Here is a 12,552-nt window from a genome sequence, read left to right as displayed (position 1 = left end):
GAGCTGGTACGATCTTTTCTTTAGAGTTTCAGCAATGAAGAAATGAGGAGTCGACGTTCTGACTCGAGGCCCCCCCCGGTCCCTGCATGGAAGCTCCGTATTTCTAGAAGAGCATGGTTAAGACCAAAGAGCGTCTCGGTGCCACACAGACAGCCGACAAGCGAACATCAGCAGCACGGAAATCGTCTCTTCTCAAGACGGATAAGACAAGCGCAAATTAATTGGCCCACGAAACAAAATTCATCCCAAGTCGAATCCTTGGAGCGTCCACAACACCATCTTGCGACTGCCTGGCCTCCCGCTTGCCGGCGCGTCGGTTGCCGACCAAACAACCTTGTATGTGGAGCGTATTCAATCTCAATGCTTGACCTTGTTACAATACATGGTAGCTTTTGAATCCTTTGTCCTGGATTAGTGGATTGGATTATGCCTGTCCAGGTTTCCAAACGGCGTCCGGAGTGCGGAGTACATAGATACAATACATCTCATACGCATCGTGAGTTTGTCTCCGTGGTGAATACGCTCGTCCCCGTGGCCCAACCTCATGGTGCCATGTCGATAATGCCGTGTTTCCACCAACTAACACTCACAAACCCCGGCCAGTCCCCTGGGGTCCTGTGTGGCGTCCTGGGCAAACAACAGACGAGGTCCGAAGAAGCTTAGCATGATATTTATGAGGACAAGGGGGGGATGCTCAGAACCTTGGCTGGCCAAAAGCGAGTTTCATTCTCACAAAGCCCCCCTGCCAGTCAGGAGACACAAAAAAAAAAGCGAAAGAAAACCGGTCGTCCTAACCCGACGCACTGGTGACCCGACAGCTTGGGCGGGAAAGGGTAAGGAGGCCGTTCCTTTGCTTCCCGTGGTTGCAGCCGCGCCAAGTAAGATGACGACGGCACAGACTTCCAGACCATTGGCGTACTATGAGCGTGTATGTGTGGCGGGCCTTTCTTTTATTCGTTTCTAAATTCTTCGATAGATGCTAGCCAGCGCAATTCGATGGGGTTGCCCGCGACGAAACACGCCAAGATGCAATAACTTTATGGAGTGACGCGCAATCATACTCACCAGGATTCGGGACGTCCCGGATGCCCGCGCCGGACCCCGTACCGAGTAGGACGGAGTCTTTGAGACGGTGTTATAGCCAGGTGGAATGATAATGGCATGACGCCGTACGGAAAAATAATAGCGAGCCATAATATGATGGCGCAAAAGGTTCCTGCTGGCTAGTATGGCCAACAGGGGCGCTGCCACTGCGATACACTCGTCGATTTGTTTGGCTGACATTTAATTATCAGGGATTTTGCGTTCATGCCGGCTCTTGACACTTGACCTGAAACGCCATTGGTACGAGATGATTTGTTGTTTCTTTCTTCTTCTTTTCATTTTCCTTTTTTTTATGCATTCTCTCATTCTCTGCTCATATCTTGGCATGTCTAACATGTGGTACGATGTGTGTGCTGCCGGAAAACAAAACATCTTGAACCTTTTGGCCCCTTACGCCTTGCATACAAAGTCCCCGGGCAAAAGAACTATAGAAAAAAGAGGAATGAAAAAAAAAAAAAACACAACGCCCAACGTGCGATGAAAAATCCCTCCCGGTAATGCGTATGCTAGTCCTCGCGTTACAAGTATCTCGTCTGCAGCCACTCTTCGTTTCTCATGCGTAGATCCAACCCGTACTGTGCCCACCATTTCCTTGCCGGATTCTGGTCCGAATCGCCAATGCTATCCTCCAGTGCCTCTTCGATATTACACGTCCGGAACTCGACGGGCTGCTTCCTCCCCTCCATGCCTTCGAGCTCGCCGTGCGCAAACTTGCGCCACCACTCCAGCACGTCGACATGCTGATGGATGGTGGAGCTTAGCAAAACTTCAGCATCAAAGACGAGCTTGTTGTCGCCTTTGAGACGGCGCCACGTCTCGAGGACCTGGACTTGGCCCCAACGTGATGCAACTTTGGCAACGCCATCGCCGTGGGCAACAGGTATCCCTGAAGCGTCCCACCATTTAAGAACGTCTGCCTGCCCGTATTGCGAGGCCCAGAGAAGAGACCGGCCTGGTCGGAGGACAATCTCTTCATCTTGCGCCGCGGCATCGCGCCACCACTCGAGAACAAGCAGGTGTCCGCGCCCGCTGGCTTGCTCGAGAGCTGTTTCTGTATAGCGTAGCGGGAAACCGGAGCGGCGCCACCACCAATCTAGAATGCGGACGTGGCCGTTCTTAGACGCCCCGTCGACGGCCTCTGCGTCGTACATGTGTTCGTCACGAAACCACTTACTCTGTTTCCAAAAGTCGAGGACGTCGGTTCGTGGGTAGGAGGCCGATGCATTGGTGGGAAGAGTGGTGCCGTCAAAGGCTCTGAAGAGCTCAGGACGGTTGGCTTCCATGTAAGCCAGGACGTCGATGAGGGCGAAGCGGATGATGAGTTTGACGACCAAGGCTGGCACGTCCTGGAAGTTTGGCGGAGATTGTGACAGCTTCTTGCATATGACAGCTGGGTTTCCGGTGAGGACCGTCCATTCGAGTTCGTGCTCGTAGACTTTGAGAGGGTCGGTGGGATCTTTCGGTTCGAGTGACCATGCCGTTGGCATGGGCAGGTTGGTGTACATGCCGAGTGCTTTGGCGAGCTCCCAATCGCCTGCGTGATCGAGAACCATTGTCCATATTTCAGGCGGTAGTTTCGAGCGAATCTGGACGTCGTTGGTGTCGGGAACCACGGCGGTGCTAGTTGCGATTTCGACATCTCGGCCGAGACCTAGTAAATCTGCCTGGTTTTTGATGATTCCAAGCACCTCATTGAAGCCATTCCAGTTGGGGACCCGTTTGGGGTTCATCTGCCCCTCGTAGTGCCACAGGATGGGCGTCATGACCCGGATCCAATTCCACTTTCTGTGTATTTTACTGAGTTGTCGTTTTGTGGCTGGATTCGCCCACATGTGTGTGCTCATGCCCGGAACGAGCACGATGCTCTTCTGAATATTCCACCCCCGGAACACTTCTCCGAGGAATGTATCAGCAATGCCGGCCAGCATTTTGGCAATTCCATCTGCATCCAGAGGAACACAGACTAGCAGATCTGCCCACTCGACCAGTTCAAAGGCTTGTTGGCGAAAGAATTCGACGTCGTCGGCGCGGCCGCACTGTCCCGCGGCCAGGCTTCGGTTCTCAAGGACAATGATGGTCTGCGTGAGCCGGGGGACGACGTCGTCAACGATGGCGCGCATCTCAATATGGGGGTTCTTGGAGAGTCGAACGACAAGGGCCTGGGCCCATGATGTGTCGCGGGGTCCCGCGGCAGCAACGAGCAGGCGCAACTTGCGATTTCTCAAGGACATGTCGTTCAGCGATGAGCATGATGACGCCGACGTTAACCGTGGCGGAAGAAACGACAAGTTCTCCATGGTGATATGGTCGTCGGGGCACAGGACATGGTGAGGTCTCTTGTCGAACCGCCTGGCAGAAGCGGTGTGTGTCTATGTCTGTGTGAGTGCGCGCGTGAGGGAGATACGGCAAAGTTGCGGGCAGCTTTGGGCACCAGCGCCGACACCAGGCGCCGCACCACCATGCAACAACGCAGCGGCCGCAATTGAGCCCAGAAGGAAGCAGTGGCGAGAAGAGGCGACTTGCTGACTGGTTCTCTTGCCGGAGTCGCTGACGGGCGATGGTGCCACTCGATTGTGTAGGGCGAATTGGCGGGAGGTTGAAGTGAAGTGACGACGAAAAGACGTCAGCAATGTCGAAGTGCTGTGGATTTAGCTTTGGGCTTCGGGGAGCGCGTCTGGAACGGTCTGGTCTGGTTCGATGTTAGTGGGCTGACAGCCGCTCTAGCGCACTGCAGGCGCCCTGGAATAGCCGCTGCAAGCCGTCCACTGGGATCAAGCACCAGTCAGTCAATTGGCACGGAGAAAAGTAGGGGAGAGACCGGCAGCGGGCAGCACCCGGTATTGGCGGCAGACTTGCAGCCATGGGAGGCTTGGAGACTTGGAGATTGATCCGTCGGCCCAAGGCGAGCGAATGGCTTGATCCGGTCGACGTCAAAAAAAAAAAATCCTTCGACGCCTCACATCCATGAGCAACTCACGAGCGTAGTAGAGTTATCGCTCGCCGCCTACTTCCATACCCATCAAGTATCAAGTGCGTGATTGAACAAAAAGGCAAAGGCCCCCCTCGCAGTCCCGGTCTCACTCAAGTCTCAGCGGGATCAATCCCAGTCCCGCATCCCGCGAATCTTGCAGCCTTCTGAGTGCCGCTAAAAATTTCTCTCACTTAACCTCGATCGACATCATCTGCCCTCTTTCCCGACTTTTCCCTCCCGCCAAACATCATCGGCCATGTTGGACCAAATGGCAAACGAAATCAAGCTCATTTCGGGGAGCTCTCACCCGGAGCTTAGTGCCAAAGTCGCTAGTCGGTATGCATTATTTTGTTTTTTGCACATCATACATCATGTATCCACCCGGCGTCGTTGGCTGATTGATATTTCACCCCAGGCTAGGCATCAATGTCGCCAACACAATGAGTCTCAACTACTCAAATCAGGAGACTAGTGTGTCCATTGGAGAATCTGTCCGAGATGAAGATGTCTTCATTCTTCAGTCCACTGCCCCCGGAGACGTCAACGACGGGCTTATGGAATTGCTCATCATGATCCATGCTTGCCGAACTGCTTCTGCTCGTCGCATCACTGCCGTCATCCCCAACTTTCCTTATGCTCGCCAGGACAAGAAGGACAAGTCGCGTGCGCCCATTAGCGCCAAACTCATTGCCAACATGTTGCAAGTCTCTGGTTGCGTATGTAAAACTTATCAAGGCCATATTATACGACCGGCTGACCACCTTCACTGACTCTCGTTTACTAGAATCACGTCATTACCATGGACTTGCACGCCTCTCAGATTCAGGGCTTCTTCAACGTCCCTGTCGACAACCTCTATGCTGAGCCTTCCGTTCTTCGCTGGATCCGCGAAAATCTGGAGTCAGAAAACTGCGTCATCGTCTCCCCCGATGCCGGTGGTGCCAAGCGAGCCACTGCCATTGCTGACCGCTTGAATGTCGGCTTTGCTCTCATTCACAAGGAGCGACCTCGCCCCAATGTCGTTGGTCGCATGGTCCTGGTTGGCGATGTTCAGGACAAGGTTGCCATCCTGGTCGACGACATGGCTGATACGTGCGGAACCGTATGCAAACCGGCCCCTTCTCCATGTTGTTTTTGTATCCGCATAACTAACCATTCTGCAACAGCTTGTCAAGGCCGCCGAGACCGTCAACCAGCACGGTGCCAAAGAGGTTTACGCCATTGTCACTCACGGCATTTTGAGTGGCAAGGCTATCGAGAACATCAACGCTTCCTGCCTTGCCGGCTTGGTTGTCACAAACAGTGAGCTACACTTGAGATTGTTCTGCCCTACCAAAAACACTACGCTAACAATGTCTACAGCCGTTCCCCTCGGTGATAAGACTGACAGATGTCCCAAACTCATGGTGATTGACGTCTCGGCCACTCTGGCAGAGGTATGTGCATTAACAGCTCTCATCATCAAGATCAAATCAGCTCACAACTACTAACTCTATATACAGGCTATCCGCCGCACACACAACGGTGAATCTGTTTCTTACCTTTTCACCAACGCTCCTGTTTAAGCGTTCACGTGTTCACGACTGGATTTGAAGTTTGCTTTGGCGTCGGTGAGTCAGCCTCCTACACTCGACATGGAACAACGAGCTTTAGCTAACATGCTCCCCAGTGCTGTGAGGATATTTTTGTATTTTGGGAGGAGCCGAGCTCGACTTGGTCATTGGTGTTGAGATTGATTTGCTTGTTCATTTATGAAGCAAAGACCCTTTTGTTGCGCTATTTTTGAAACAATTTTGGAATAAAGCGCATGTTTACTGCACTGGCTGCCTGGCCGCTTGACTCGCAGAGCTGGTTCTGCCATGACTTTCGTTAAATCACCATAGCTGCACGTGGCACGGGCGTAAGTCCTTCTATAGCCTCGATAATGGGAGATTCGCGGAGAAAATGATTATGTATGGACTTGGATAGTCATCCGCTTTGATACATTGGATTACTTCGGGTGGTTACGCCATATAACTGGCAACTCTTTATGACTATTACGTATTTCAAGCAACACGCACCATCTTTCTGATGTGTACATATGGAAACTTAATACTAGTGCGAAACCAAATTCTTATTTAATACGCCCCAGGAAAGAAAGAACAATGCTACCCAGGCAGAGAGTCTTGGTACGCGATATACATTCCAACAACGCGCCTAGACGTGGAGCTGTGTCAATACCTGCGCCTACATTCAGTAATACAACATAGCCAAAAAATAACACAAAGATTATTTCAAGAATTCGGAAATAAATACTCCCAAGCCCAATCTGCAAGGAAATCATATTTAAAAGGGATTTTTGTACAATAAAAGGAAAACACCACTGTAGAGTAAAGAGGACGAAACCCTAAAAAAAAACTACCCTGGTGCTATGCCAGGAGTTCGAACCCTTGACCACCTCAGTTATAGATTCTTCTAACGACGTCAGAAGGTGCGGGTGCATGTGGGTCTGAACCTGCCACGTCCCCTTTGTTGGCAGGCATCACACCTCACACAGTCGTCCCTCAGTGTCAGACGCCAACACCAAGACCGAAGAGTCCATCCGTTGAACAGTAAATTCCGTAATCTCATCTGGATAGATAGCTGCGCGTCGCTTGGTCCCTGAAGCTGCATGGATGAGAAAACGGGATTCTTTGCGTACGTACGGGCGGTTCTTTGCGCGGGCTAGTCCAACATGACGACGCAACTGCTGGCCAACGAGTTGGCGAACCTCATACACGAGAGCAAGAGGAAGCATAATGACTTGAGACAGGTACGCCTGCAGCGCATCGTGTGACACTCAATCGATTATATGACTTATGAAAGTGCGCTAATACTCAGTTTGTAGGCGGCTGAAAAGTCTCTTGAGGAGCTCAAGCAGCTTGGCAGCGTATCCGAGCAAGCAGCCCCAGAATGTATGCGCATCGTCAAACCCAAGCTCTTTCGAATACTGTATCGTCATCTAACCATTTCGCGTGCCCAGTGCTCTCGCAAAAACCCAACTTTGTCAACCCCTTCATCATAGCATGCGGAACGAAAAACGCAAAGTTCACCGCCATCGCCATTGTATGCCTCCAGCGGCTCATCGTCGCCAAGGCCTTGCCCAAGTCCAAGCTCAACCAAGTCCTGGAGGCGTTGATGCAGGCATCTTCTGCTGGGCTAGATGTTCAGCTCAAGATTCTGCAGGCTCTGCCGTCTTTGCTGCAGAATTACTCTGCCGAGCTGAATGGGAATTTGCTAGTGACAGCGTTGAACATTTGCTTCATTTTGCAAAGTAGCAAGAATGCGATTGTGAATAATACGAGTGCCGCAACGCTGCAGCAGTTGGTTGTTTCGGTATTTGATAAAGTTGTCTCAGAAGATAGTAAGTTCTTGGTTTGTGGGAGGTCCCTACAATACGTGTTGATGCTGACAAGTTGTTCAGAGAATGGAGCAGATGCACCGGTGGTTGGTGAAGCACCATCTGCGGATGGGACGGTTCAGCTTCGTGCAGCGGCTCTTGATGCATACAGAGTAGGCTATCATGCAATTCCAAAGACACGAATGTAGCTAACCGACCTTGGTAGATCTTTAACGATCTGTGCCTCATGACTGAGAACCAGAGACCAGAGTTCTTGAGATTCTCGAGCCTTCCACAAACCTTCGGGCTGGAGCTGATTGAGTCGGTCATAACAAATCACGCCTCTGTATTCACCACACACGCTGAGCAGGCACATATTCTTCGCGTCAGAGTAATGCCTCTCATTTTCAGTGCTCTCAAGGGCAGGCCTTCCTTTGCTACCACAGTCAGACTTGTCCGCATTCTGTACACAATGCTGCGAAGACACATTGGCATTTTGCCAAAAGAGTGCGGTGACGCTCTGGAAATCCTCACACACCTACTGGACCAGGATTCGGCATTGTGGAAGAGAGCGCTCTGCATGGAAGTATTCAGAAGCATATTTAGCGACTACGTCTTGGTCCGAAAGATATTCTCCCTATATGATGACAAAAAGGGGGAGAGGGATATCATCAAGACACTGGCAGCAACCTTTGTCAGGCTAAGCACAGAAAAGCCTGCAGTAATTGGGCTTGGTCATCAATCTACCATGCCAATGTCCGATGCGTCGACAAATCTTGCTCAATCCACAGATCAGGCGATGCTTGAGGCCGGCATGAGTGGCATCATTAGTAGCTCCATCAATTCTGAAGCTTCAAACACGGGCATCAGCACTCAATGGAGCTCTGTCAGGGTACCTTGCATTGACCAACTTGACAAGACCGACCCGCCGTCGATCCCCGAATCATACGTCTATAGTCTGATTCTGTCGTGTCTCTCATCTTTATCTGACGGTTTGGCCAAGTTTATCCTACCTCTTACGGTCCCTGCCGAGAGCCGCAACCGCCGCAAGGCCTCAAAGCACGATTCTGGTCTAGACTCTCCCGCTTCTTCTGACCCGCCGGAAAAGAGAGTAGCAGGCTTAGAACGGACAGCTTCTTTCAAAAAGAATCCGGTTCCCGTCAATCCGCTCCAACTTAGAGATCACCCAATGTACCCAGACATCAAAATTTGCGCCGCTATTGTTGATGAATGCTGGCCTGCCATTCTTGCAACGTTCTCTACATTCTTATACGCTGCCCTAGATTCCGAGTATTACCACAGCTTGGTGCGATCGTTTCAGAGGTTTGCCCATGTATCTGGCCTGCTGCAGCTTGCTACTCCAAGAGACGCTTTCCTGTCAACACTGGGCAAATCTGCTGTGCCGCCCAATTTGCTCACTGCTTGTATGAACTCGGGGCAGACCAAATCTGTTGCGCCCAGCACCCCTTCTGACACGGCAAACACACTCTTCAGCAATGCCCGTGGTCTTTTAAGTGTTGAGACATTAACACCGGCCTCTCCTTCGGCAGAGAAGCAACGGAATGCCTCCTTTGACGCTGCCGCAGTGTCGTTGAACACTCGAAATCTACTCTGTTTGCGAGCCCTTCTCAACCTCGGGATTGCACTTGGCCCAACCTTGGGCTCAGCATGGGGCATCATCTTTGAGACCTTGCAACAGGCAGATTTCGTATTGTTTGCCACTGGCAAGGCACCTGGTCGAACCCCGTCCATTGGCCGCGGAGCCGAGCATGGCGGTGATTCCGACTCATTAATGGCCAACTTTAATAATGAGATAAGATCTGTTGAAACTGCTGCCTCGAGATTGATCGAAAGCACTGTTGACTTTCCCAACGCACCTTTCGTCGAAGTTGTCGAAGCGGTGTGTAATCTCCTCGAGCAAAACTCTCCAGAAAAACCAGAGGCGGGTGACCCAGCTTCTCCGTCACCCATGGAGTCCTCGCAGAAACAGCTTGGCCATGGCCACCGCCGCGTGTTGAGCTTTTCCAGCACTATTTCTACGTCGCCGAATCAAGAATTTTTGTTCGCACTGGCCAAACTTGGCGAAATCGCGAATGTGAACTTGGAAAGGCTCCTGATGAATAACCCGGCGGCATCGGGTTGGGATATTCTGATAAACGAGATCATCCACGCCCTTGATTCCCCCACTCTAGGGGCCCCTGTGAGGGTCAAAGCTGCAGAGACGCTCTCCCGCTTTATCCTCGAAGCAGCAACTGCAACAACGTCGATACCGAAAGACAGCAGAGGTCCGGTGCAGTTAAGGCTGCTCTCATCCTTGCGGGATGCACTGACAGCTCTCAACCAGAACGCTCGCTCCGCATCAGTAGCCAGTGTGGCGACAGACATTGAGGTTCATAGAATCATCCTGGAAGGTTTAAAGAGTTTGATCGAGGGCTGTGGTGAGAGCCTGGTGAGTGGCTGGGACATTGCATTCGACATCATTGGCAGCGGATTCGTGAATTCAAATGCTATCCATGAACGTAGACGAGAGTCAGGGGCCGGATTGCTCTCCACACGGTCACCCAAGCTGACACGATCGGCGTTCGGCTCATTGCAGCTTATTTGCTCTGACTTTTTGTCCTCTCTTCCTAATTCTTGCTTCTTGATTCTGGTGGATACGTTGTACAAGTTTTGCTCCCAGGACGATGATCTTAACATTGCGCTAACGGTGAGTTTACATGGTATATTTTCATGAGCGTGTGGTGTATACTGATATTAAAACATCGCAGACGGTCACCTTCTTCTGGGTATTGTCAGATTTTCTTTCTGCAAAAGCAAATACTCTAGAGATCAGAGCGGATCTATTGAATGGATCTGACGAGTCCGAGCTAGAAAGGAAGGCAGCAGATCACACACAAAGGGGCTCAGATGCTGCCTTGTGGATGCTACTACTTCTCAGACTAGCCACAGTCACATCAGATGAGCGTCTGGACTTGCGAAACTCGGCCATTCAAACATTGTTGAGAATATTTGATGCAAATGGCGGCCGCCTAAATCCGGAAGCTTGGTCAATATGCATCAAGTCGGTCATTTTCAAGCTTCTTTGTTCCCTAGAACAAGAGCTTGACGCCGCTTCCAATGACGACGTAAATGAAAGGGACAAAGTGGACTGGCACGACACTGCTGTTGTGGTTCTTGATGGTATTTCCGGCCTCCTCGCCAATCACATCGATGTTCTCACAGCTCATCCGTCATTTAATCAGCTATGGCGAGAACTTCTTGGTCATTTTGCAACCTTGCTTGATTTCAAGGTTCTCGAGATCAATACTGCTGCCTTCAAGGCCCTAAGTCATGTTCTCTCACAGACCGGAGACAACAAGAAACCAATCTTCAACAAGATGACTGTTGAATTCGCATGGGACTTGTGGTCAAGGGGCATTCCGACTTCAAAAGCAGTAGACGACAAGGCAGAAGACAATCAGAACTGCTTGGTTGCGTACGTCGCGGCACTGCGGGATGTCTATAATCTAATTCAAGAAGATCTGACTGTTGAAACTGTAAGACGCATGCTTGCCTTGTTGCGCCAGACTGTGGAAGAAGCTTCAGTTAGTGCACATGTTTCGGACATTGAGCATGCTACAAGTCTGCAGACTCAAACACTCGCAGCTGTTCAAATGATTCGAACGGATGTGGAAGGCGTGACATCAGCCGTGATTAAACAAGTGTCAGAGTTTGTCACATTGGCGTACAAACGAGAGCTTTATACCTCCGGCTCGAAGCGCACCTACGTGGCCATGTCCAAGGCCAGCATGAAGCTTGTCGAGGCTCTCATATTGAACCACGCGTCTGATGAGGACATTTATAATAGTGGCGCGTTTTCAGATGCGCTGTCAGCTCTTCATAAGCCAATTGCTTTGAAATACGACTTCCCCATCTCTACGAAATCAGTCCAGCCTTGGAGACTAGCAACCTCATCAGTGCTGTCCATACTGGAGGCCACACTCCCAAAAATCAACGCGCTAGAAGTTCCCGGCAACACAGTCCAGGAAATTTGGGTTGCTGTCGTCGGTGTGGCAGATGGTATTCTCAGTGCGGAATGCGATGAGACTGTCGATGGAGCATCCTTTGACGAGGACGAAACGTTTGACATTTCATCGTTCCGCAGCCTTCGAGCCCTCATAATCCCATCCCTTGGCGCAGATGATGTTCCCGATAAAGCCAGAAAATCGTATGCCGAGAGCCTCTTTAAGAATTCCATCATCCACAATTTCACACATACAGAACAAGAATTCCCAGTCAGAGAGGACGAACATGGCCTACGCTCCCTTTGCGCACCGAGGCCAGGTCGTACGGTCGCAATTCCGCCCACGCAGCGAAGGAGGATGGCCTACGTTGCTTTCGACGAGCTCTTCTCCTTGGTGTCTGCCCAAGACCCTGTAGAGTCATCAGCCTCCGAACCCATGAAAGGAAAATCCAAGAAAAATAAACATGTTGAACAAGGGGAAGAAATGGTATCCACACTTCGAAACCGCATCGCCAGCATAGCAGCACCATTTCTCATTCTCCGATGCGCACTGGCCATTCGCGCCTATGTCGCTGACCAGCCACTACGTGGACAGATGCCACAACCACTCAGTCAGCGCAAGGAGCTCGTTTGGACATTGACGAAGCTCGTAGAGCTTGAAAGCCGTGGTGAGGCTATTCCTTCGCTGGAGAAGGCTAGAGGCGAAAAAAGGAAGCACCTTTTGCGGCTTTATCCCTTGTTGGTGAGGGCTTTAGGTGTCGGCGGGGATGACACGATCTTGAGATTACTGGGAGAGGCGTTGGAGGCTGTTGGCAGTGAGTTGGGGATGATTTAGAATGTTGGATGTACGATAACATGTAGACTTGTAGCATTTAAGTTATAAATAAAATGTAACTGCCGGTTTACTCATCAACTGTAATCACTTTCACCCAAATGTGTACGCTGAACATGGGAATATGAACAAGTGCAAGTCGTGGTCCTAGTTGTCAATCCAGCAAGTAGAGAAATGGTGGGGCAATCAATCCATCCCCGCGGGATGGCGGGGATGTTATCAAACCTCCAAAAGAAAAAAAAAAAAAAGAACGTACCCCCAAATCCAACCTCAACGCCCAACTC

At 50.9% G+C, this 12,552-nt stretch overlaps 3 protein-coding genes across 3 annotated transcripts; 2 read left to right on the top strand and 1 right to left on the bottom strand.

Moving 5' to 3' along the window:
• Positions 1-1,622: 1,622 nt before the first annotated feature.
• J3458_000429 (uncharacterized protein) lies at positions 1,623-3,401 on the bottom strand (the record flags this gene model as incomplete). Its single annotated transcript, XM_007810901.2, has 1 exon — positions 1,623-3,401. The coding sequence occupies one exon, from the start codon at positions 3,399-3,401 to the stop codon at positions 1,623-1,625; it is 1,779 nt and encodes a 592-aa protein (XP_007809092.2).
• A 575-nt stretch (positions 3,402-3,976) lies between these two features.
• PRS4_1 (ribose phosphate diphosphokinase subunit prs4) lies at positions 3,977-6,325 on the top strand. The gene is made up of 7 exons (XM_007810902.2): positions 3,977-4,411; positions 4,491-4,791; positions 4,860-5,177; positions 5,242-5,377; positions 5,438-5,511; positions 5,578-5,685; positions 5,745-6,325. Exons 1-6 carry the CDS (start codon positions 4,332-4,334, stop codon positions 5,638-5,640), a joined length of 972 nt encoding a protein of 323 aa, XP_007809093.2. The 5' UTR covers positions 3,977-4,331; the 3' UTR covers positions 5,641-5,685; positions 5,745-6,325.
• A 319-nt stretch (positions 6,326-6,644) lies between these two features.
• Positions 6,645-12,342, top strand: MON2_1 (Endocytosis and vacuole integrity protein). Its single transcript, XM_007810903.2, has 6 exons — positions 6,645-6,866; positions 6,942-7,008; positions 7,077-7,457; positions 7,518-7,606; positions 7,660-10,140; positions 10,202-12,342. Exons 1-6 carry the CDS (start codon positions 6,789-6,791, stop codon positions 12,269-12,271), a joined length of 5,166 nt encoding a protein of 1,721 aa, XP_007809094.2. The 5' UTR covers positions 6,645-6,788; the 3' UTR covers positions 12,272-12,342.
• Positions 12,343-12,552: the final 210 nt, after the last annotated feature.

This window comes from Metarhizium acridum (genome assembly GCF_019434415.1).
Source record: "Metarhizium acridum strain ARSEF 324 chromosome Unknown scaffold_1, whole genome shotgun sequence".
In the NCBI taxonomy this organism is placed as follows: domain Eukaryota; kingdom Fungi; phylum Ascomycota; class Sordariomycetes; order Hypocreales; family Clavicipitaceae; genus Metarhizium; species Metarhizium acridum.
Note: the sequence above shows the minus strand (reverse complement) of the source record. Positions and strands in the feature narration are given on the sequence as shown.